The sequence below is a fragment of the Corvus brachyrhynchos genome, unplaced genomic scaffold, assembly GCF_000691975.1.
Source record: "Corvus brachyrhynchos isolate BGI_N302 unplaced genomic scaffold, ASM69197v1 scaffold9, whole genome shotgun sequence".
Classification (NCBI taxonomy): Eukaryota; Metazoa; Chordata; class Aves; order Passeriformes; family Corvidae; genus Corvus; species Corvus brachyrhynchos.
The window spans coordinates 2,827,789-2,854,981 of record NW_008240037.1 but is presented as its reverse complement, the minus strand read 5'-3'; the positions used below and the strand labels follow the sequence as shown (position 1 = coordinate 2,854,981).

At 37.5% G+C, this 27,193-nt stretch overlaps 1 protein-coding gene across 6 annotated transcripts in view; it reads right to left on the bottom strand.

The window, feature by feature from the left end:
• The window catches only part of PPFIA2 (PTPRF interacting protein alpha 2), a 296,329-nt gene extending 269,457 nt beyond the window's left edge, over window positions 1–26,872 (bottom strand). For 4 of the 6 annotated variants that reach the window (XM_017743908.1, XM_008641118.2, XM_017743909.1 and 1 more), the window contains exons 1-2: window positions 26,544–26,866; window positions 18,468–18,718 (exon numbers count right to left, since the gene is read on the bottom strand). In XM_017743908.1, the coding sequence (XP_017599397.1) occupies window positions 18,468–18,716 (249 nt within the window). In that variant the 5' untranslated portion in view covers window positions 18,717–18,718; window positions 26,544–26,866. Of the gene's footprint in view, window positions 1–18,467; window positions 18,719–26,543 lie in introns of all 6 variants that reach the window. The other 2 variants (XM_017743915.1, XM_017743910.1) reach the window with 2 other exon arrangements.
• Between the last annotated feature and the right edge of the window lie 321 nt (window positions 26,873–27,193).

Below are 27,193 nucleotides of genomic sequence, written 5' to 3'. Positions count from 1 at the left end.
TCATTCCCAGCCCTGGCTGTCCCTGACTCTTCCTGGGGCTCCCCCCTTCCACCTACAGCCCAGGACCTCACCCCAGTGATGCCACAGCACTGGTGGTCTCCAGCTCCCCACAGCCCTGACCTGCCCTGGCCCCCACGGAGCTGGGCCCACTTGTGGGCTCATGTCCCAGCCCAGCCTCAGCAACTTTGGGACCCCAGGAGGAGCCCAATGCCCAGGGCTGGAGTTGCCCTGCTGCCCCTCACCTGTCCCACTCCTGGCTGGAGGTGGGATGGACTCTGGTGACAGGCTCTGCCCCAACAGATCCCTGAATCCCCAGGAGCCCCCAGCTCTTGTTGCACCTTGGCACTATATGCCCATATGATAAAAAGAATATACTGCATTTCTATTTATAATTTTTTTAAAAGCATAAAGTAGTAAATACCTACAGTACACATGCTACACAACCACACTAAATATTGACTGTTAATATTTAAAATACAAAATAGGAGGTATAAATGCCACAAGCATGTAACTCAAAGCTCACTTTTATTTTTCTTTTTTGCATTGTTCTTTCATATTAAGTTAAAGACCACAAAAATCTGGCAAGATTGTGCATCAGTGCAATTAATTTCTATATTAACTGCACCCATTTAATAGCAATGCAAATCACTTTCCCATACAGATTGGTATTAACCAATGCTGCTAAAGCACTATAGTTATTCAACTATTTTAGTATGTGGCTCTTTTTTATTGCTTTAAGACAGCTAGAAATTTTACACACCTAAACCTAAAAATAACTGATGTTCAAAAAAGACAGCAAACAGTTCCCTTTTTTTAAGACTATGGTCCAATATTAAGCAAAGAATTTAAAAACACCTAAATGTAACAGATATGAGATGCAAAAAGAAAATACTTTTGCAAAAAGACTACAATACAAAGTTTTTCCTGAGAAAGCTTGGTGAAAGGAGAAAAACTTGCAAAGTATCTTGCTTCCTTTGCTATCTCATGAATAGTTTCCACACCATAAAACTTACAGTGCTTATTTGCCTGTAGCATAAATCAAAAGTTTCAGCTTCACTTAATGTCACACAGACTTGGCATTAAACCTTCCTGGTTGGTGCACAGGTTATCCTTCTCTATTTGTTGAGACTAATTTGCTCCCCATGTCCCCTTTCCAAAGTCACTTAAAAGCTTTATTAAAACAGGCTTCTTGATGAATCTGTGTTCCTATGTTTGAACAAGAAAAGACATTGAAATCTCGGATCAGAATGTCCACATAATCTGCTCCGAAAACCATCTCAAAGCTTTAATTGAACACTTTTTCAGCCTAGTTTCAAACAGTAATGTGGATATCACTCTGCTGTTCTCTTTCAAAGACTAATGTATACCTGAACAGAGTTCAATATCAAGAAATTAGAATAATGTGCACCATGGTGTATGGAGAGCTTGTGTTTTCTTTAGCGACAGTGGAAATGAATGACCAGTTACGTTAAAGCATGGGCTACATCTGAGAAACATCAAAAGGCAAAGAAACTGAAAGGAAATAATTTCATAGATAAGACAAACAGCAGATTTAAGTGACTGACCTATGGCTTCATGGGGCATCAGAGGCAGACCTAAGTACTCCTGAGCTTTTCTAAATCACAGACCAGTGTATTTTTTACAAGACTCATTTTCTCACTCTGTACTTACATCCCATTTACAGATTCCCAAGCATATAATCTCAAATTTTTCATTTCGTATTCAAACTACTTCTGCAGACTGAATTAGTAGAAACAAATGTGAGTATTATTCCTCAAGACTCTATTTAAATGCCTAAGTAGGTAGTTTGAAGTACAAGATTACATTATCTGTAACTTACTAAAATTGTACATGTACTTTTATCCTGTAAGCACAAATTATACCTTTGAAAAAAAGCTGTTCTTTCAAAACATGGCCACTCTTAGTTCTAATTTTAAAAAAAGTAAGTTTTCCAATTAGGTTTCTGTCTTGTTACAACCACGTTCAAAATTAGTATAATTTAGAAACTGAATAAAAATGATGCAACAATGGTCAATGTGAGGGGGTTTTTTATACATATAATACATGAGAGATGTAGGTTTTAGGCTATTTAAGACCTTTTTCCTTTAAAAAAAACGAATGAACTGCCTCATTGTCTTCAGCTTCACTTTGCAGGAGACAGGAGACAGCTTACAACAAGAAAAGCATATGTGCAATCTACAAAGGCAATTTGTTCATTATTGACTGAATGCAGTTGTATGACTCAATTTTCCTGCAATGTTTCTACCAGCTGAGTGACCCTGAACAAAGAAAGAAAAAATTATCTAAAATGGGTTGTCTCCTCACTCCTTGATGCAATTGCTCCTCAGTCCTAAGAAATGAAGATTAACTTTGGCAAAACACTTTTAAGTTTTTTATTGAAAGTAAGCATGGAAGCAACATCTACCTGTTCGAGATAGGAAAAAAATACATGTTTCTCAGTTTTTCAGAGGAGACAGTAAACCATGAAAGAAAAGAGACATCTTCTATAGGGGACATATAAATAAATGAAGAATTTCATAATTTCAGAAACATTCCTACCAACAAATAGGTTGTGTCAAAAAATAAAAAAAGTAAGCTACTCTGTAGAAATATCAGATTAATTTCTATAACTTTTTACCCTGTTATAGAACACTGCAGAAGTATGAAGCCTTGTTAAATTAAACTTCATGTTATATTTTGAAATGTAAATTGACAGCTTGCTTCAATTAGTTGAAACTAAACTCTACCGAAATGCCGTAAGGCAAGAATTTAGAGACCATCCTATGTGTTATTTTCAATGTACTCCAACCACTTCACTGAAGTTGCAAACCTTTCAGTTACAGTCTGCTCCCTTTCTTTTGCCTCCATGTGCTCAGTAATACTGAACGCCTCCTAGCTACTAAATGACAAAAAAGGCTGTCAGTTCCTACTATGCCCAAAATGTGGAAGGAACTATAAGGTACTGCTTTAGTTCACTGGACTCCAGATTAACAGAATGTGATAGAATAAGCTTCAAACCATCTCTACACAAAGCTTGATAAGAAATGGCCTTACACAGTTCCAGAAGGTCCTAAAGGCCAATTATCTCTGAAATCCCAAACAGAATATTAATTAGATTTCCTAGCCAAAAAGTTTGTGAATGTCATGGTAGTAGTAGAAAAGACATTAGAATTTGACTCAAAAATAAAGCCACTAATGTCATATGCAGTGTATTAATTACTTTTGGAGACAAGGGCTTAGGAGACCAGACTGCTTAGATGAGAGCTAGCAGAGAAAGCTCCTTAAATAATTTGCTGGAAGTTTCTTACATAAATCAGGTGCAAAATATCTAACTATTGGCAATTTATATGGGTATTTAGGCTGAGTTGTTTTTTTTCTTTTTTTTTAAGAGGAAACATTTAATTTAAAACTACAGAACAAGAACTAATTAAATAGAAGCATGCCCTCATTTTTTCTAAATATTTTGCCTTTTAAAAAAGAATTAACAAGATCAAACCACACCATAGTATTTCCTTGTTTATTTTCTCGCAAGCTATGAATGGAGGCAAACAACTTTGCCACTGAATAATGATAAATAAAGTTGGAACTGGAATGTTTGTGGAAGGCAAAATAATCACCATGTGTTCTTTTATTAAAACAGAAGAGAAATGGACAGATAGGAATTTTTGCACCTACGTATGAAATACTGATCAATTTTATATCTCATAAAAAAAAGACAAAAACCCCACATATGTGAACATTGAACATTGTCCTGAAGTAATCATTACCAAAACTGGAGTATGAATGGCTAGCCAGAGTCCTAGCTGCTCTTCTTTCTAAATCATCGTATTTACATAAGGAAGAATTCAGTGAACTAGGCAATGGTAAGTAACAGACCATATTCATGCTCATTTCACTGCTTTGAAATTAAAGTTTAGCAATTAATTGTTTTACTTTCTAATACACCGTTTTTACCTTCTACACTACAGAGCAGATTTTTTTCTGATTTCCTTGACAACAAAAAAACAGAAAAAAAACCCCAAAACTTTCCTTCCATTTCAGCTGCAATGTTTTACTCTAGCTGAAGGTGATTTTTTCTTTTTAAATAGGCAAATTCAAGACAGAAGACTATTTCTAAATTAAAACTATAAACACTGAATTAAGATGTTAAAAAATGTTTCAATGTCTGTAAAGAAATGTCTTTAACTTTTCTAACGGTTTTTTTTCTTAACAAAAACAATAACCCAGTCATGACATGATCAGAAAAATAGGTCTGGCTGTCAAAACAGTAATTTTTAGATAATAATTTCTTTCTTCACAACATGAAGCCTCTGCTACTAATACTGAATCCTGTGTTTTCAAAAAAATTTCTTTTTTCAAAGATGCATTTGTAATAAATGTTTCCAAAATATTCCTCTAAAACTGTGGATTAAAGACTGAAAACATTTTAAAGCATTTCTCTTCCACGGAAAACCCAATGTATAATAAAAAAATAATGTTTTAAATAACTAATAAAGTTTTATAGTTTGATTATGCAATGACATTAATTTTGTAATTTAAAAAAAAATCGATAGAATCTTTTCTGCAGAAGCACTTGAATTTCAATAAAAGTTCTTGGTTATCAAAACATGCATTATTACCATAAGAACTCCTCCAGCAATGGCAGTTCATCCAAGACTGGGCATGCTCAGGCGTCAGCACTTTATCCATATTCCTTGTAAACCCATTCTTAAGAGTGATTAAAACTGTTCCCTACAAGTGTGTATATTATGACAAAAAATTGCTTTCAGAAGGCACAAGCTGCAGAAGTTTTTTGGGAAAAAGTTCAGACACCCTAGAAAGGAACCTCAAGTCTCCAATAGTTAGAAATACAGATTTTACTAACAGAAATTAAAACAAAGATCCTGAGGGATACTATGGCTAAAACAAATTATATAGCTCTTATTATTACTTTACAGAATTACCACCCTGTCAGAAAAAGAAACATATTACTTATCTTCAGCATGTAGAGCATCCTCCTTTTCAAACCAGAAGATATCACAAACCATTTAAAATTCTGCTGATGTATAACCTTCCATGTGAATATTCTAATAATATCTACTGTGACTTTGACTTATGTCACAGTTCTTCATACATAGCACACTTTATCCTCACAAAATAACTCACTTCTGGAGGACGATGTACATCAATCCTGAGTCACAACTGACTCATGGAAAGGACAAAGGTAGGCAGGTTACTTTCTTACTCAAGGATATGTTCTGTGCAAAAGTGACAACAGAAGAATTTTGTAAGGACAATCTACAATGTGCTCTACTCATCTCAGAAGCAGGGGTGTTAAGAGGACCCCAAAAGTATTTTGCATTCAGTAATACCAATATCTTTCAATTCTTCCTTACTTGGGGAAAACACTTGCATTGATGAGTCCACTAAATTTAACTTAATACTGGATGTGGTCACATCTGTTTCCAGATTTTTAAGTGCATCTGAATCAGTAGCTTGTAATTAATGAGTATTTTTTCTTATATTTATTTTATTGCTTCCATTCAGACAAGACATTAATGTATAAGACCAGCATGTTTACAAATATCTAAATCCTTTTTTTGTTGTGGCTGATTTTATATATGTTTTAGGTCTTCATGGAGGTGAGGATATCAGCTGGTGATAACCTAAGTGATATCTTCAAAAAAAACCCAAAAAACAAAGTAGAAGAGGCTCAAAAGCGACTAAATCAATTTTGGAACACAAACACTTCTATTTTAGGATTAGCATATAAGATGAAGTTTAAAAGCTGCCCTCAGCTGCAAATGACAGAAGTCTGAGAAAGCATTCTGGAGATCTCAGTACAGGGCTTGTCCTTTTCTACCTCCTTTCATTAAGCCCTTGCTTAATTATTCTTTGTGAGCAGCTGGTATGTGTACACTCTAGAAATAAATTTATGGGGTTATAAACTTGGAAACACTTGCCTTTATTTTATGCCTGAAGTCATTCTCCCATGTCCAGAAAAATCGAATGAAGAATTGTAAAGCTGTTCCAGTTCTTAATGTATAGGCCTAGAAAATTTCTGTTTTACATTCTGTTCAGTGCCATATGAATACTTTACATTTGTTTAAACAACCAGTGAGAAAGAAGAATTTTCATCTCATCTGGATGTCATCTTTAAAATAGATCTAAAAACATCTGTAAGTGTAAACTCTTTTTGTTTTAAACTATGAGTATAAGAAACACTTTTGTGACTACTTTAAAGGGAGTCTTAGCACATCACTAACACCATGCCAATTAGGTAGCAAGGTTATTTTGAAAAACAAAGAGACATCATGGTGTAGGACTCAAAAGTACAGCACTGGATTAGGACAAGAAGGATTTCATACATTTCATATCTATCTGCTAGAATTCTTCTAGAAGATAAGTACTGTCTGGTTTATTCTGTCCAGGGCAAAAGTGATTCTATTTCTATAACATCTGAGAATACAAGTAATAGCCAGCAATAAAGAATTTCTTTTTTTGTATCTTCAAACAAAGATCAGAACAATGTTTTTTTTATTACCTTAAATTGCTACTGATTTTGTAATTCTTGCTATCATAGCACTGTAATAATATGCAAGTAAGAAACAAAATTATCATGGCTATATTGAAACAGAAAACTATCTGTGTATGGTTCAGATTCAAGCATGACTAAACTAAGAAGAATTTTACCCAGCGGAAACAGTGCAATCAGAAATTTTATGACAAAGTAGACATTTTTTGCAAGTCTGATTCAGGTTGAGATCTTGTGTAAACATTTGGTTTTGGAAGTCCTGTTATCAACTTTCAGACTTAAATGTAGGTTCCCAAGTAATCTTCACTGATACTCAGAAAGTATGCAGAGGTTTCTGTTTGCATGGAAATAAAAGCATCTGCCCATGCACGATATTATTTCTGAAGACTTAATCTGAGAATTTATAAAGGCACAGACAAGTTCAATTTGTGAAAAACTGTGCTGCTTCTTGAAAGCATTTTTTGAAATTACAGTTTCAGTAAACAATACCTCCTCAGAGCTGTCCATACCATCCAATATTGAGCCTCTGTAGGGAATATATACAAGATATGTAAGTTACTATTAGATTGTTGAATGTATGCTCCTAACGGCATGCCACAGTTGTGGCAAGAAGTAGTAGTAGTTCACCCTGAAAATCATTAGGACTACAGAAAAATAAATACAGATTTCTTTCTTAATACAGGAGAATTTTAAATTTGTATTACAGCTAAGAGTAGAGTTACATGGAAAAGAAAATGAGATACTGAAGGTAGTTGAATATTCAATAAAAAAGCATAAAGAGATGGGACCAGTCAGTTGATTTACTCTCCACATATACAGGGTTAGAATTTTAAATGTGTTTTGGCTGACAAAGTTTATGCTGGTTTATAGCAGATACAAACAGCAAACCAAATTACAGCAGAGTATCTGGATCTGATATGAATGTGTATCAATTAGTGAACTATAAGAAATCCTTTATCTTAAAATACCCCAATTTTCTTGGAATATTTCTAATATCAAGATTTTACTCCTAATGAAAAATTACTTTAATAGGGGCAATTATTGGTGAACCTAGTGTTCACCAATTCAGAAGTATTGTCTTCTACATGTTTTGATCAAATGTATGCAACAATGTGCTTATGCTCCAATTATATGAGATAGTATTCATACTTGACCTTTGAGAAAAGAAAACATTGCAAATGTGTTCAGCATATCTTAATATTGTGGATATTCATTATTTCCAGTGTTAACTTGATGTTATTAAGCAAAGGAAGTAGAAAAACACAAACTTAGTGTATAATCTCCAAATTCCATCTCCAAAACATATTTCCCCAAATAGCAGTTGTATTCATAGTACTAAAAAAAGTGTTTTTGTTTTTTATCCAGGAGATGAAAAAACTTATTTTTTCAATGCAGTATTTGTCTCAGTGTTTAATACCTATAAGGTATTTGTCATTACGACAGGAAAAAAAAATACAAAAATCAGAATTTTGCGCTTCATACTCAGATACTCTCATGAGTCTTATTTTGATAGTGACAATGTCCGGAGTACTTTTGATCACAGAATCATAGAACCAATTAGGTTGGAAAAGACCCCTGAGATCAAGTTCAGCTTAAGACCAAACACCACCTTGTCAACCAGACCATGGCACAAAGTGTCAGGTCCAGACTTTTCTTAAACATCTCCAGGGAAGGTGACTCCATGACCTTCCTGGGCAGCCTGTCCTAACGTCTAATCACCCTTACAGTGAGGAAATTCTTCCTGATGTCCAACCTGAACCTCCCAGGCTCAGCTTGAGGCCACTTCCTTTTGTCCTGTCGCTGGTTGCCTGGGAGAAGAGGCTGACCCCCCGCTGGCTACAGCCTCTTTTCAGGTAGTTGGAGAGAGGTCTCTCCCGAGCCTCCTTTTCTCCAGGCTGAACAACCCCAGCTCCCTCAGCCACTCCTTGTAGGACTTGTGTTCCAGACCCTTCCCCAGCCTGGTTGCCCTTCTCTGGGCATTCTTCAACACCTCAATGCCCTTCTTGCAGTGGAGGGCCCAGAACCAGACACAGGATTCGAGGTGTGGCATCACCAGTGCCCAGTACAGGGGAACAATCATTGCCCTGGTCCTGCTGGCCACACTATTGCTGATACAGGCCAGGATGCCACTGGCCTTCTTGGCCACCTGGGCACTCACTGGCTCATGTTCAGCCACTGCTGACCAGCACCCCCAGGTCCCTTTCTGTCCCTTTGCTCAACTTGCTCCTTAACTACTTGCTCTTTAAGGACTGGTTCTATCATTGATTGAAATAAGTGGGAAAACTTCCATACTGATTTTCACCAACTCTGACTTAGGGCTTCACTTCCTGTGCAGACTGACTCTCACTCTACCCCTTCTTACAGAATTCTGACCCTTTGACACAGAAGTATGGTTTATCTACTTGTGCATTACCTTCTCCTTACTACTCCTTCACTTTATTTATCTCTATGTTCCCTTCTGCTTAGAGTCTCATTACAAAAAAAAAAATCCCATATGTATTACAGCTGGTGATGGGAGGAGCGACTCTGACCCAGGAAGAGATGACCGGTCCGGGGAGATGGTCCTGAAAGGAATCGCCTTCCCGGGGTCCGGTGTCTTCCCTCAGCTGCTGGCAGGAGGGCCCTTGCAGAAACTGTCAGCTCTTTAGTGATTATCAGTTCGTGATTCCAGCTCAGCTCTGCAGGGCAGCCTCCAGGCCAGACCAGAGAGAGAGACGAGAAGGTTCGTGTGGCTGGTTCCGCACAGAGGTAGCTTTATTGTGGGTCCCCTCTGGCGAAGAGGGGAGCCAGGGACAAGAACCCTCTCTCTGACAGGGGCCCATTTGGCTTGCCTTTATAGGGATACAGGGGATCAATAAAGGCCAATGGGTTACAGGGGATCTGGGATGGGAACAGACCAATGGGTTACGATGAAATCTGCATAGTGTCTCCTAAAGGATTGTGGGTTTGTCTTTTCTCGCAGTGACCAAAGTGGTTGCCTTTCCAGGGAGTCCTGCTGGGCGATTGCGAAATCTCTTACCTCAGCAGAGATCCCTCCAGGGCAGGGGCTGGGCATACCCCACACATATGGGAAAAAAAAATCTGTAATTTTGGTTACTTCATGATTTCATATAAACCAACCTACAACAAAGAACTTTACTGTAGGTCCCCAAGATTTATCATTTTCTGTTTTGACAGATGATTGACTGTCATAACAAATTGACTGTCACAGTATAATTGAGATTTTTTTTAGATCTCACACATGGTAAAGAATGCAGTTCACCAACAATGATTAAAAGAAAAGAAAACCCCTATAATCTGATACTAAATAGGAAAAAACTTAAAGGACAAGATATACTCAGCAAATGATGATTTGGAACAGATTATTAGCTACATTATACAGAGTAAGTTTACTACTCTACTTGGCCCTTAACTTCTATACATGGAAGTTCAGATTCCTGGGGATCATATGAAAGATGCATATTCATCACCACAAACAAACCTGTTTCTTCAGAGTCAACAGGAAAACTTTGCACACTTCAGTGAGAACCAAATTATCCCTACTTTTGAAATAAAAAACATGCAGCTAATATTTTATGTTTTTGAGCGAATACTCAGTAGTATGGGAAATAATTTGTTAAGGTAGAAAATAGCCTGAATAAGACACTTCTAAAAGCTAATTCGTAAATATTCTCCATTTTAATGCTTTTAATAGAGAACTTAAAAAGAAGGGAATATGTTTCCAAGATTGTTCTTGGATGGTGTCTCAACCTCTACCATCCACTTTCAAGGACATGAGCAAAAAGTAAACTAACAGAGTTAAGCTTTATAAAATTGCACTATTTTTTCCAGCTTTTCCTTGCTCTGTAACAGGATAGAATAGTTCAGCTGGAAGGGACCTACATTAATCATCTAGCCCTACTGCTTGACCACTTCAGGGCTTACCAAGTTAAATCGTGTTGTTGAAGCCATTGTCCAAATGCTTTTTAAACGCTGAGAGGCATTGACTATAGCTGTTATGAAAACTATGGTGTCTATAATTTTGATGGCAACAGTTTCATTTATAGGGACTTGGATAACCATCTGTGCTCTATTCTGTTGACCAGCACCATTATATTTTTTCTCATATTCATTCATATACCTTTATAAACATTCAGATAATGAGCCATCAATAGTTAATGCAGCAGTTGATGTACCTGGTTCAAGCTAAAATAATTGATATCAATGTTTATGAAGCAGATACAGAGTGAAATGGGAGTACATAGTCTTGTTGATTGCTTCAGGCATTCACCACATGTTCCTCCTCCTCTAAATATTTATGTTTCTGTCTTTTTTCCCCCATATCCCATTATATTCCTCTGCTGGATTGTCACATCAGTCTTCTTCAGTCATTAAGTATTTATCAAGAAGTCCAAAGCTTTTAAGAGAAAATCTCGTGCTTATAAATATTTGCAATATGCTACTGAATACTCAGAACTTCAGCAAGGAAATAAACTCATACTTGAAAATAATTCAAGTTTTTACTTGTGTGTATAATTATACCTATGACTGTGCTCTGTTGGGAATATGATGGCAGTTTAGAAAAAAAAAAAGATAGTCCAGAGAGGACCCAGCTAAAGCATTGTCTGACTTAAACCACAGATACTGTCAGTCTGTCTTTTATCAGATAATATTAGTTAGGAGTCATCCACCAGAATAAAATCGGTATTTAACAATATGAAAACAACTTTCATTCAGTTTTTTGTAAAAAAAAGAGCTGCCATGTGCTCTTATGTTGCATATTCTGTTACTGAGGAAGGAAAACCTTAAATCTTTCCTAAACATTTCTTAGGTTGGGCACAACTAATACTTCAGCGCTGCATTGCACTTAAACCATTGCAACTTTATAATGCCAATTTTTCTTTGAATTCCACATGCTCTGTCTCCCCCCTACACATGTAAATCCTGTAAAAACATGTATTTGCATATTTACTCTATTAACTAATAGTTACATTTAGTATCAGATTTTTTGCATACATCTCAATATGCTCCCCTCAATATTAATATCTTGAGACAAATAGCTAAGATAATTAGCAAAAAAGCATCATTCCAATTTGTTTATGAAAATGCTTCTTTTATTTAGTAATCTAAACAAATTTTGGCAGTCACAAAGACTTGTTACTTGCACTGGTTTTAGCGGGAACTGCATGGATTCAGAACACCTGAAAATTAACACATTTTTATTTAGTATCCTGCACAACTGTACTCTAGGAGAGAGGAAATTTAGAGATGGCAAGAAACACTGGGTCAAGCTTTAGTTTTTGCACATTAATACAGAGTGTCTCACTGGATTTTTGAGACAGAAAACTTGGAACTTTGACCTCAGACACATTTCACTCAGATCTCCATTTCACTGCTTGGATTTCTTTTTAAACTATTCCCTGGAAATGTGAGAAAAACGCATAATCTTCCAAGATAAAAAAAATAGATGGAGAACTTACAGAAATCCTTCACACAAGAGGATGTTTTTAGAATCTCAGAAAAAGTACTGATTATTCATTCAAATATACAGGATGCCATTGGTACTCTATGTTCTTCAGCATAGCCAGAAAGAAATAAATCATGAAAAAAAGCTATCATTCCATCTTCATCATAGGAGTAAGAGCTGTTTTGAGAACAATACTGTGGGTCAAGCTATTATTTTCACCCAAACAGCAAATGTCCAATCTTAAATAAACAAAGTCTACTTTAATTATTACTATTTAAAAATCTGTGTATTTATTTCTGTTGGGCTATTTTTGTATCTATATATGTATTTGGACGATGCCAGTATTTTGTATTCATGTATTGTATACACACACATCCAAATAGGAAACACAACCTCAGAATATGGCCCTACTGACTAGCTATTGGATCCCTGCACCTTTCTTGTCTCTGGCAGTAAAAAATTCATTGCTCACTGTATTGGAAGAAACTGCAAGGCTATCAACAAAATTCTCTAATCACAATCCTATTAAAGGTTAACATTGATCAAATTACATAAACTGGTTCAATAAAACAAGGTCATTACATTTCCCTCTTTGGATTTTCCTTTCTATCATGCCTCCAGTAAGCATTTCTAAATGAATGTTATCTTATTAGATCAAATAAAACCTTAATGATTACCACAATATTTCTATTACTGATTTTATTACTGAATTATTGTAACTAACAATTACAATTTAGTTGAAATCTATGGGGTACCAGAGGATATCAAAGAATTCATTTTAGTATTGCAGTTCCACACTCCAAACAATTCTACTATCTGTATCCAGAAAAACCAGATTTTTAAATACTGATGACAATATCTGTTGCAGAGAAAAAAAAATTGCGACATCCAAAAGAATTTAAACTTAACCAGGTGTTTCGATCTCCACCACAGAGATTCACTGGAATCACAACATACTCAAACTTGCTGGAAAATGAACAAAATAAGTTCAAAAAAAAAAAAGAAAATAGAGTTCCAAAGGCTTCTCTCAGTATAAATTATTCAGTGATGTCTACCAAAGAATAACATATCTGGACTGCTCTAGTTTTAAAAAGTCTGTTTTAAAGACAGGAGGTTTTATACCCATGCATAGAAGAATTCAAGTCATATCAGTTAAGCTGTTTAAAACCATGCAAACTAGGCACTGTGCTCCAGCCACACCATCCCGAGTTGCAGAAGGCAGAGGCACGGACCACGAGAATGCAGAACCACTCACTGAAGAGTAGCTTTGAGATTATCTACATCATCTAAGGAAACTGAAGGTGCACAAGTCCATGGGACCTGATGAGATGCATCCAAATGTCCTGAGGGAGCTGGTGGATTAAGTGTCTAAGCCATTACCCACCATATTTGAGAAGTTGTGTCAGCCTTGTGAAGTTTCCATTGACTTGAAAAGCGGAAATGTAACTCTAATTTTTAAGAAGGGTAAAAAGGAAGATCTAGGGTATTGAAGGCCAGTCAGTTTTACCTCAGTGACCAGCAAGATCATGGAGCAGATCCTTCTGGAAACTATGCTAAGGCACACAGAAAATAATGAGTTGACTGGTGACAGCTGATAGTTCTAAAACAGATACATCATAGGTGTGGATTCCGATGATCAATACATGAAAAGATCTATAGCCATTAAAAAATAAAATTTGCTATCATAAACAATCAGTAAAATCAGAACTTTCTGGTAATGTAATATTGAAGAGACAGTGAACACAAATGGAAACACAGAAGGTTCCTCCTGAACATCAGGAAACACTTTTTAATTTTTACAGTAAGGGTGACTGAGCACTGGCACAGGTTGCCCAGAGAAGCTGTAGAGTCTACCCTCAGATATTCAAAAGCCATCTGGACACAGTCCTGAGCAGCCTGTTCTTAGTAACCCTGCTGCAGCAGACAAGCTAGACAAGGTGACCTCCTGAGGTTCCTTCCAACCTCAACTACTCCGTGAATAACAACTTCTAGATAAATCACTGAGCAAGTACATTATTAATGAAAGAAATAAACTTGACTAGAGAGTGATAACTTATTAACATCTTCATATAAATAATATATTTTATATCTTGAAACTTACTCTTGAAAGGCTAAAAGAAACAATAAAACAACCAAGACTAGTTCAGAATTGTTTATCAGAGTACATTTATAACTCTTATGATTCTTATGTGTCATTCTAAGTCTTACAGTGACATACAGTGTATTTTTCCAGTTTGTTTACAAGGTAGCTAATCAAGGTGATATTTTCCAGACAATTTAGCTTAGAGAAGATGATGGTTAAATTTGCTTGAGAAAGTTGTAACTGAACATTTTCCTCTTTCTAGCACTCAAAAAGGAGTTGGAGTTCCTAACCTTTTTAGTAGAACACTTTCTCATGCTACAGTAAAAGACTCCAATAAAATAAAAACATACTGTTAAGTATTAAGATCTTATGCTTCCTCATTGCAGTGAAGTTCATTGTATTTAGCAATTTTTTGTCTGGATTTGAGAGTCATGACCTAAATACAATAAATTCCTGTTGTTGGGGAACATGCAGTGCAGATCCAAATACACTTTCCTTAGAGGCTTCTGCTATCAACAGTCAGCTTTCGGAAGAATAAACAATATTACTTATGGACTAGATTCTTGGTATCTCCACAATAAAGTCTGAAATAAAGAACATGGGGTGTTCTGGGTCAAGTTCAGACATTAACCAAAGCTATTATGACATATAATGTCTTTTATACCAGCTCCATCTTGAAAACAGTTTGGGGTTTTCACCATGTCTTTGTCTAAGATGCCATTCCTTCGTAATTCACGACCTTCTTCTGATGAATGATCTATCTTTATTCATGGTACCCTACAATTATTCATTCCTTCATCAACATTATTTTTGGCTTAAAACATTTCTTTCATCTTTACCTGTTCATTCCATTTTCCTGTCTCTCCAAGAAAATCTATGAAATCACACATAGTCCCTCTCAAGTCAGTTTTCCCCAGAAAAAAGAAAACTTTAATTAGTCTTTTCAAGCAGAAGATGTTACTTCCTCTTTCCTCTAGCAGTGTTTTTCTGAATCTCTTCCAATTTGAGGTTGAATCTCAATCACTACTGAGCCAAAACTCAGATAAATAAGGTCCAAACCACCCCTTGGTTTAACTGCATTAATATTTATCTACTTCCAATAGAAATCTCTTACATAACATATTTCAAAATGGCACTTTCCTTTTATTCACACGCACCTCCCACTGGCTGCCTACCACCATTGTAAACCATATATTATCTCTCTTTACTACTGCTACCTAAAAGGTCATACATTTTTTTATTACCTGCTAGATACAAGACCCTCATCCTTTTACCATGCAGTATCATTCCACCTCTGTTACTCTTGTTCTTGTGTATTATCATATTCCCTTGTTTGACTATTCAACTCAATTTTGCGTCATCCAAAATTTCCACTAGCATGCTTCTTCTTATGCTCATTAACAAAAATTGATCTCAAAACACATTATTAGCTACTATTACTCTCCTTCCATCCCCTCAGTCTACTGTAAGTGAAAATTTTTCCTCTCTCTCTTTTATTACTTATCTTACTAATTATTATATTGCTTTTCCTTACACACTCCCCATTTATCAGTAATTTAAATGGGGTGACTTCAAAAGATATCATTTCAGGGATACTTTAGTTCCCTAATTTTAAAAGTCTGGTACCAAAGAGCCACATTGAGTTACTTTGTATAAAGACAATTTTGATAAACCCTTGACATATTTTTAAATTAGCTTTTTGATGTATTATTAAATTTTCCTCCAAATCAAGTTTTAAAGTCTTTCCTGTTATTTCATTTAGTCTAGATGATCTGTAATTGCCTGCTCACTTTTTCTTTCCTTCCTTAAACATAGCTGTTCAGTTACACATAGATGTTCATAATGTTAAGACTGATAATCTAATGGAAATGAAGTTTATTTCAGTGATAGCATGACAACTATATTTCTGTAATTCAAATTTGAAAGACATAGTTAATTATACATTGTTCGGTTGCAGTGCAGACCAGTATAAAAACTTATAGACATCTACAGTCATTGGCTACAGCATTAAAAGCTGTAACAGCATTAATTAATAACTCAAGTTTCCTATTTAATGTTATTATTTCCCATCAGACAAGATTTTTAAATGGTTGAGTTTTCATGCAGGCTCTTTTTGTTCAGGTTCTATTTATTACAAGTGTAATGATTTTTCCAGAACATGTTTTTCACTGCAAACAGTTAAACAGACAATAAACAAAAACAGTGTCCTAACAAAAATGCTTTGGAATATAACTATGTCAATACACAGTTTCTACATACAAAGCACTATGTAAGTGCTAAGAAATAATTGAATTTTGAAAACCACTCAAGAGATCAAGAGCTAAAAGCATATACTCTGATAAAGCAAGACTCATCAGATGTCACATTATTACTAAATAATAATTATCATATAGATAGCATATATTTAAGTATTCTCCCCCTAACCTGAGCGAAGAGAGAATTCTTCCTCTCCACTAGGTAGTAAGTCCTAGGAAGTATTTTGTCATAAGGCTGTAACAGTCAGCTAGCAAGGCAAGCTTGCCATTCATAAAACCATAAACCAAAAAATTGCAAAAGTACTGTGTAGAATATCTCAAGTCCAGAAATGAAACTAAATAGGATGGCAGTGATAGAAAAATCATATTCTTGAAAGACTATTACTAGAATGTTTTATTACTAAGCCAGCATTCTGTACTTATAAGAACAGATTTCTTCAGAATTTAATAAATACGTGAAGATCTAGATAACATATTTGATGAAAAAAAACCCTGATTCTGCTTTAAAATGGAAGCAGTGTGTCACACAGCTTCTCATATGAGAAACCTACATCTCTCTTAGATACAAGGACAAATGCTACCTGAAACACGCATTCTTAATGGTAAGTGGTAGTCCAAAGTGTTCACTTGACAAATCAATTGCTTTTAGGAGGTGTACAGCTGTCATTCAAAAATACATAACACAATATGATTTTAGTCTTTAGACTAAAATCATATTGTGATCCATTTCCTTAGAATTTGTTTCTTTTAGGCTCTGTAAGACATTTCTGCTGAATATTATTTTCTTTAGCTAGTCTCCTGTATTTTAGCAGGAGTTCTGCATATACGAGACACAGAAATATTAGGGCTCAGACACCTGCTAGCACTCAATAAAAATACCTCACTATGGGCTCAGTGGAGAGTGCCTCTGCACTAAGCAGCACACTGAATGGGACTCAGACACAAAGCGTCCTCCCTTCTTCAGATTTCCAGCAGTAAATCTTTGAATAAAGGATTTATGCTGTCTTTCACTTATTCTTTTCCACTCTTCTATGGAGAGACACCTGTACAATAGAAGTTCAACTGCCCACAAATAAAGAGAAAAAAGAAAAATAACAACCTTGATTTTACTGTATATGAAGATCATTGGTACTCCTTTTTGTTTGTCCCAAGACAGCTGCAGGCATTCTTATTGTCTGGAGCTAAAGCTCAAGTTGCTAATGCTGTTCTTCAAATGATTACAGTCTCTCCTTCTTATTCAGTACTATCCCAAAATATTTCAATAACCTGCTGAGGTTAGCCCTTAAACAACTACTGTTCCCTACTCCAGAGGGTACCATTTTCCTTTTCTATCTGTAAAAAATGTCATACTCATTTCATTCATCCTTATTACGTCTTTATTCAAACCACACACTGTCTTAATTCCTCCCTGGACCATCATGGTTACAGTCACATTCCCTAGTAAGTGACAGCTGAGAGACACAAAGAAAAAAACATGGAGAAAACCTGAATTTTGATTCATGGTATCTTTCCAACCTCTGGCCACATACTGAGACTGAAATAAGATCTTTCTTTGCTTTTAACTCTATTATATTTTTTAAAATTTTATTGACATATAATATTGAAATATATCACATTAGTATTTTAACTGAAGTAGTGAATTTTGAAGTTCCTAAAAAAGACTAGGACAACTTTAGATAATGAAATTTATATAAATATTTAAACTTAATTGAATTAAAATATTAAGGTATCAGTTGTTTTTGTGGGTTTGTGTAGTATCTTACTTAACCGACATAAGTTAGTTTTATTTGTTGTTTATTAAAACTCTTATCCAGAAAAGTCTCTAGAAAACTTCCTCATTCTTTTTGCTTTATTTCTACCATTAGATCTTTGATTTAAATGATCCTTCACCTGTTGTAAATGCTAGAGCAACAGCCAAAAGAACCAGTAGCTACAGGCCTTCATCTTGCTCTCCTTCAAGTCAACAGAGTTACTCCTACTCTTAACTATGAAAAGAGGTCCCACAGAGGTCAAACCAGGTATTATTAATTCAGTAGGAGTTCTGCAGCTGACATCAATGGGAGCAAAATTTGGACCTCAAGGAATACATACTGATTGGGGTTAAAGTAAGTGGTATTAAGTAAAAAATTGGTGAACCTAAACAAAAAAAAATCTTTATTAATTACATACCTGAGGCAATGCTGAGTTCAGCTGTCGTTGGAGGGAGTCTCTGTCATAGATGACATCCTGTAGGCGTTGCTGTGCCAGTGACAAGCTTTCCTGTGTCTCCCGAAGGGTATCAAGGAGACGGTCCCTTTCATCCAGCATGTTCACCATCAGCTGCTCAAAATGAGAATCCGAGTCCGAGCCACTGCTTTGGGACCCCCGTTGACTCATCGGGGTGTCCTCATTTATCGTTGGCATCACTTCACACATCATTTCTTTAAAAAGAACACAAATCAAGGAACAGCTCTTCAGTAGAGAAAACATTTGAGGATATTTCATAAGAGGAATAAATTCTGTCACATGGACACAGTTAGTAGATTAGTGCATTGTTTCCACTTTCAGACTTGTGCACAATATTAATCAGATGGTCAATAGAGAGGGATTAAATACAGTGACTAATTCCACAGAGCGAAGACTTTGAATGTGCTTCCCAAAACTAAAGAAGACTGATTGGAAGGAGATGGAGGTTTACAGAATATTTTAAATTAATAGTTTTGCAAATAATGCTTGCTTAAAATGACAGAAAATATTTCCCCACCAATTGTAGTCTCCCATATCGTTGCTTTGCTCCCTTCTCTTACTTAATTTCATTGCTGAATTGTTGGTATTGATGTCAATAGCTGCCACTAATTGCCAGATTTTGTCCTCTAGGCAATTCTACAGTACAGCTCAGGCTAACCATTGATCCAGTAACATGCTGCCTTAACAATGCCAGGTGAATCTATTTTTCTATCTAGTTATTCCCATCCTCAGGGGAAATTATTCTCCAATGAGCTTGTTCAGTAAGAGGTCAAGAACTAGTAACTCTGCTAATTACATCCCTGTGATATCTTGTGCAAATTGAATTACCAGGAACAGAATCACTGTTGTTTGTTCCTTAAATCTGCCCTGAGAAGAGCAAATAACATCACCTAGTCCCAAGCTTCAGTTACAAAGCCTCTAATGGAAATCTCAAACCCCCAGTTTGCATACAGGGACAAGCTTTGGGAATCCTTGGGAGAGCTTGCTGATATTAACTGCTTTGTCCACTATCCTGAGGGATCTTGAGATGTGGGACACCAGCCAGAAGAGCCCCTGTCTTGCCTCTAGGAACCTTTTTCAACAGCATGTAAGTACATTACATTCAGCGAGTGGCCATCACCAGTCCCTACTCAGCTCCCACCTGTGGCCAACCAGTTTGGGATGGTCAAGTTCACAGCGAGCAAAGGGATAATTAAAAATTTCCAAGGACATCTGCCACCTTCTCAGTTCAATCATAACTTTTTGGTATGCAGCAGGTGGCCCGAGACTATGGTCTCTGCATGCCCATTCTTCAAGACCAAAGTAAACAATTTGGATTGTCACTAAACCTTTCCCACCTCACAATCATCAACATCTCATGAGTCACACTTCTTGTCCCAGAGGATTCTCATCAGTGAAACTTTTGTCATTCAAGAAATTGCTTCCAATGTCCTACACATGCAGATCAGGTTTCTGGTGTGAAGGGCACAGCATTTGCTACCCCTTCACACAGGCTGTGGCAAAGTGAGAGCGGTGCAATTTTGCAGGAACGCTGGTGAGTGTGTGGGAACAGGTAGGGAAACGTCTGTGTGGACAGCTGTTGCTATCCAGCACCTTGCATTCAAACTAGATAAGAAATCTCTTAAAGTCATTATGGGGATGTGGGTAGCCATATATGTAAGCGGTTGTGGGGTAGCAAGGGAATCGAGTTGAATGCTCATGGCGCTATTACCACATCTTGTCCCTCTCAGCTGTTGCGTTCAGGGACGGCAGGGGGCTGGCCATGCATTGTTCTTATTTTGAACGCCTGGACTTCATTATTCTGACAGCACAAGTAACAAACTTGGGCTATGACTAAGACATCAGAGAAGGCAGGGAATGGGTGGGCAACTCCTGATGTAGGCAGTTGCTATTTGGAAGTTTTCTCCCACAGCTCACAGCCTCAGGAGAATCTTTAAAAGGTACAGCAGTTGTTGCAGTCCGCCTGGTGATGTACATCGCTTTCTGGAAGTTCGGAGATCAATGCCATTATTCCATTGGAGCCACAAGCATCCTCTCCCCTCCCCCACCCTGAGAGTGGAGAGAAATACAGAATAGCAGTCTGCTAACCTGAGCCAGATAGAAATGTTGGTAGGGTGTGACAGAAAGGGATGCTTTGTCTTTTGCAACAGAGAGGAGCAAGAAATATGGGAATCCTGGACCATGCCTTCACACAGATCATTTGTGGGGGGACCACAAGGACCCCAAACAACTCTGAAGGAAACCTGGCATCTCAGAGTGCTCCTGGGTCACCAAGCCACAAAAAAAGGAACAAAATTGCAAGCAACTGCAGGTTCGCTGTGGGGCTTCCAAAGAAAAATTTCTTACAGTCTTTCATGAAAGACCTAGTATGCCATGATGTTCAATTAACTATGATTTGTGTCTTCTTGCCTTTAGAAAAACATTCTTTTTGTTTTTCTTTTTTTAAACTTTTATTGGCATTTATCACACTTACACTTGGCAACACATGGGATGCTTTCAATGTCCTGAGGCAGCCACCATTTAACACTGTTCCCAAGCACATGCTGAAGAATAGAGCCACTTCCACAGGACCTTACTACATCTTTTATGAATTTCCTGCTTGATAGCATGAAGGAATAAAAATACTGAGAATATTTGAAGAATTTTTAAATGAAGAAAAAAAAATGAAAGAAGGTTTATTGAGAGGGGCTGCAACAAAAGCTAGGGCAGGTAAAGCAGAGAAAGAACTTCACAGAAACAGAGGAAGAGTGTCAGCAAACAGACTGATCAAAGTCTAGTAGTATAAGATTGGAAGCTGAGGACAAATAGAAGGCCATGTATGCATTTGGATCTTTATATAGGAAGTGAAATATGTCACAGAGTTACAAGAGTTCTTGATGTTTCCTGAGCCTTCTGATGGTGAGTGCATGTCAGCACTTGGCTAACCACAGGCTGATGTGGTTCACACATGGGGTCAGGAGATTAAATTTAAGAGTAAGCTCCCAGTTTAGTTATCACTGAAAGGAATTTAGTTTGCATACACCAGAAGCACATAGAGAACCAAGACAACACATGCAGACAGAAAAAAACAGAGGGATTCATATTAAAACATAAAAAAAAAATAGTATTGCTACGATCAATTTGGTCTGATTGCTAATGTGAGTAACTTGAATTATATTTTAAATTTCCAGTAGGGGAAGAGAGCCATTTCTGATTTTCCTTCTATGTAATTTGAATTTTAAACCTAAATTAGGTGATTAAAAACTTCCATCACCCCAACAATTTTTAGTCTGGTTCCATAATATAATCAGCTGAAATATTTCATACAATGAAATTAAAAGGAATCACTCTACCTACCTACTCTTCCCCACTAATCACAGACCATAAATCTGTGTTAAGCTAAAGTATATTTTATACAGGAAGGATTTCAATCATTAAACACTAAAAGTGATGTCTCTAATAAATTAACCAGAAATAGCCATTCTTTCTGTGAAAAATATATGCCTTTTCCAACTGTATTTATAGGGGAGACACAGCCACATTCAATGCTGCAATTCTAAAAGGCTCAAAATAAGGTTATTGGCAGGCCCACTTCTATTACACCTTAGAATTACCATGCCACACATACTTGTGGCTGATCTGTGAATTTACATAACTTTTGAAAAAACTCAGATACCTTTCACTATACATATGCATGAATCAAATTTCATATACACAGGTCAGATGCATTCTGAACTTAATGATATATTCACAGCTCAAGAATAATAGATCCATGCATACATGGCAGGTATTTGTCCCAGGTGCACAGTTCTTACTAAACACGCAGGTATCAATTCTACTCAGAACAGAACTGAACAAGATAAATAATGGACTACCATTTAAGCTTCCTTTTTGTTCTCCATTCTTACTGCTCCAAAAACTGGCTAGGCTCAGAGAGCGTGATTTTTTAAACCATAACTTCTGGATAGACCAAGCACATTCATAAACTGACATCTGGATGTTCCATGTTTTCTAACAGTGTTTATCAGCCTGTCATATGATTGATGGAATATAACCATATGCCCAGGAATGGCCCTAAAAGATCAAAGATCGGAACAAAGACTACCAGCCCTCTGCTCTTTTTAACTGGTTTTATACAGAGTAATAGGCTCTTAGTTCCTCATTCAACTCTGAATGCACACTGAAAAGCAGATGCATAAACATCTTTGAGTCTGTGCATGTATTTTAATCTCTCCACTTGGTCTGCACATGCCAGCTCCTATGTTCAGATTTTTGTTACCCCGGCATAGTATCCCCTTCCCTAATCAATACATTCCTATCAACTCCTACAAGGCAATTACAGTTACATTTCTTTGATGAGTCCTATTAGTGAAAAAGAATTCAGAGCTGACAGTGACAAAAAAGGGAGAATAAGACAAGCAATGTACATGAAGCATTAGAATCCCTGAAGTTTAAAACAGAAACCTTGAATTGCATTGCTACAACTCTAAATTGCAAAGTAACTTCTCTTACAATTTCAGGTAATGTGACAAAATCTAAGCAAAATTGGAGTGCATAAATATCTGCCTTAAATTTCTGACATTGAGTTAGCACCGAATCTTCTTTTCATTTTCCAAACCTGCAGTGGGCAAACTCATCTTATTTTGCACTCGGCCCAGCATTGGGCAAGGGATTGACACAGATGACTTCCAAAGGTCCCTTCCACACTAAATAATTCCATGGGACAGGAATCAAACAAATCAACCACCAAACAAATCCAAGAACCCAGAAACACAGACTTTGCTTCTTTTCAAAGGAATGATACATGGTGTTGAATTGAGTAAACTCAGGCATCTGTACCCAGCCATAAGGAGGCACCTTTGCAGAGACTGAGTAAATTCCCACTGGAGTATTTTACTAAAGATTTCTTTACCAAGGCTTGACACCTCAAATCCTACTTGGTTATACCAGTGGTGCCTAACCATGGATCTGGCAAGCTGCTGCAGCTCATTGTGCGACCAGAAAACTGCAGAGAAGAGGTTGGGGGAAGAATGGAAGTAGAGGGGGAACAGAAAATTAAGACATGGATTGACCATCCTGGTCATTAGGAGAAAGTGAGAAACAGGCCAGGTACCTACAGCAACCCACAAGTGAGTGGACAGCCACCTTGCTCTGTCAGGATGTGACTGAATCACTGAATATTTAGGGTTGCAAGGAACCTCTGGAGATTACCTACTCAACCTGAAGGCGTTGAGTGGAACACAGGCATCCAAGAATGAGCACTGACGAAGCTGGAATTTCTTTCCAGTGGGTGTTAAGAACTGCAAGCAGTGGATTAAACACCTCTGTCCCATATTTTCAAGACCATGGAAGTCCATGATAACTGAATAAGCTCTCATGTACATCATTTTGTACAATACTTCCCATGCAGCCAGGACTGCAAAGAGGAAGGAGAGGAGAGAACGGGATAAATCAGGTGGCATATTTTTCAACTTAAAGAGGTGACATTAATAGCTGAAGGTGCACTATATGCCTCTTTATTCAAAGGAGAGAAGGAAAGCTTGTGTTCTTTACCAGAAAAAGGCTGACTTGCCTGTAGTAATACAACTTAAGTTATTCTTGACTGATCTAAGCCAACAAAAGTATGACTTTTCAAATGTGTTTCTCTTTCTTTAAATAGAAAAATAAAAGCTCCATTGATACTGAACTTAGTACTTCTACAGTACAAAGTTTATCACTTTACGCAGTATCCTGAATGTAAGTAAAGCAATCCCTCAATGAAAGATGCATTAAGTCACCAGCATTTTACTGTTAATACATAATCACTGTTCCTTAGATTCATCCTGAGCCACAGAGCAGAAATTACCAATCCCTTGGTTGGTGCCCACAAAGCATCCAACACTTGCAAGGAGTGCAACATACAGTGAACTTGTGTAACACCTGCAACTATCCCAAGCCCCCCAGAGAGGTTCTGAAGGGGGAGCAGGGTACTGACGAATTCCTGCTTCCCTTGAAATGCATGTAGCACACAAATGCTCCCTAGAAATAGATTTTTAGGCAATGTGGTAACTTTAGAACTCTTCTAATTTGAAACAAAACTGAGTCTCTTATTTTAGTAGTAGTTCTGGACCTGAGTGCTCAGGCATCACAGCCATACACAATGGCAGCTTGAGAAGCAGTACACTAAAGTTCTCTAAACATATTGTCTTTCTTGTCCATCGTGTAGCTACTTCACCATGTACTACAAAGCCTTTTCCAGGCTGACTGGTTCCTATTTCAGTGTTTTCTCCAGTCATTTGCATGGAATCTAATCCAACAAATTCTTGAATTCATGGAAATTCTGTCATGGACTTCGGTGGGTTTGGATCAGTACAGATGGTTGGAAAAGTCACTAACATAGACAAGCCATCAATCTCCTGTCATTTTACTCCCTCCAAACAAAGGCATAAAGATCACAAATGCCTGTTATGCCATACCAGGAAGCATGCTGGATGTTATGTGACCATTGCCTACAACATTACCAGAAATCATGAACAAGTTGCCCCTCTAAAGACGCAACATTCAACTGGCAAAAACAGCGACTGCTTAAAGTAATCTGTCCTACTAGAGGGGGAAAGAATGTGGTTCACTGTCATTACATTAAGATTTTTCAGGCTGTATGCAAAAATGTCGTAGCAAATCTATAGCGTTAGCTGCATTATGGCTCTATCAAGAATGAACTCTGTATTAGCTCAGTTAGGAATTCTGCAGCTCAGTTTAAACATCCAGATAAGGGGAATGGACAAAAATTCCAACACAGAGCACAGGATATGGCCATCCTTGGTTAAGAGTTATATAAAGCTTCTTTTCAGGAGGGACTCCATTAACAAATTAATTGATAGCAACTCTGTTATATTAACTTCTCTCTGATTATGCTGATAGTCATGTATGGATAAGGTATCAAAGTATGTCCTCAATACTGACTTTCTCTAAAACTACCTGAAATTTCTGTGGTAGGTATCCTATAGAGGTGGGAAATGAAAAAGTTGTCTTCCTTCTTCTCACTGGACCCCACCCTATTTGGCATCTTCTATTACAATTGTCCAAGAGTCTTGGAATTATTTATTTAAGTGAATATTGTAACAAACACCTCTGCAATCTCATTTAGCCTGGAAAAAATTTACCAGATGCAGTTCTTTCACTTGGGAAGCTCTGGGAATAAGAAGACAGAAAGCTCCTTGGCTTCTGCCTGACAAAGGCTCTTAGACAAGCATTCATTTTGCTCACCTTGAAGGCCACCACCTTAGATGTGAATCTAATTTTAGTCCCTCACCTTTCTGTCCATAACTGGCTTTAAAAGCTTGTTTTCTGTTTACACTGACATTTGATTTGCACACCACAGTTGAGGAGTCATTTCAAGTTACTTGTAATTTTGCTGCAGGAAAAAGAAGTCAAAATCTAACTACCATTTGTTCTAGCCTGTCCACAGTGACATCAGCTTGAAAACTCATTTCATTGGATCGTTCCGGGTATTTTGCATTTACCAGCTATTTTTTCCAAATTGTTTAATAGATATAGTGACTGATAAAACCAGATCTTACTGCAATTATGTCTCTTCAGATGTCCTCAGCAGGATCGCTCTTAGGCAGCACAGTGTAATTCCAATAAGGAAAATCCTTCCTATTGTCTGAGTTGCATTACATGCATATTCCTCCTCCTAGTTAACTCCTTACCTGCCAGTCTCCACTAAACTATGATATCACCTTTAACAGAAGCATCCTGCACTCCTTCCACACAGGAGGGGTGGTCAACGCAGTACCTTAGAAAAAGGACTTATTCCAACTATCTGTTCTTTATGTCATCCCTCTGACCTCCTACCTCCCTTAACCACAACCAAAACAAAGAAGTTGGTTTCACATTTTTTAGTCTGAAATCCCCCAATTCCCATTATAGAAATGCATTTAAATACCACACAAGTACTACAGCAGGAGGCAGACAGCTAGATTTTGCATTTGCACCTCATCCCCGAGGGTATCGGGGCTAAGGAGGGAATGTCTAACTCAGAAATAGAAGGTTCAGTACCTAGTATCTTTTATTTCGGCGTCTGCTATTTCACTTGATCAATAACAACCGCAGTCTCCACCGGCTTCGAGCGGGGACTCACACAGCCGAGCACTCCTGGACCATCTTCCTAGCAATGGTGACACAGGCGTTGCTCCGAGGAACCCCAAGCCCCCGCACCCGTCCTCCGGCAAGTCTCGCTGCTTGGCACCTCAACATTTTCTTCGGTCACTTCGTCAGCAGCCAAGAGGAGAAGCATCCATGGGAAAAATGGCATATTACAAATTTTGCTTTGGGAAGCAGAGCTCGGTTCAGACCATTGTCGGGAGCAGGAGGGGGGGGAGCGGCTCTTAAAGCTCCAGCAGCCCCTTTCGAGCAACAGCATCCTTGCAGCTGGAGGCAAACGATCAGAGGGGAGGGGGCAGGGCGAAAGCATCTTTCTTTTATTTCTTATCTTTTGTTAAACTTAACGGTAACCGGCTTCCCTGGTTCTTCGATACCTCCCAGGCTAATTATGCCTGTGTGCGTGACTGAAGTCCACACGCACGCACGACTGCCTGAATGATCAAAAAGCAAACGGGGTTTTCTGCTTTACAGAGAGAAATCCTCTGCCCAAGACTCATCGCTGCCTGGCTGGCACATCGCTGCCCGGCTGGCACCGTGCGGAGCCC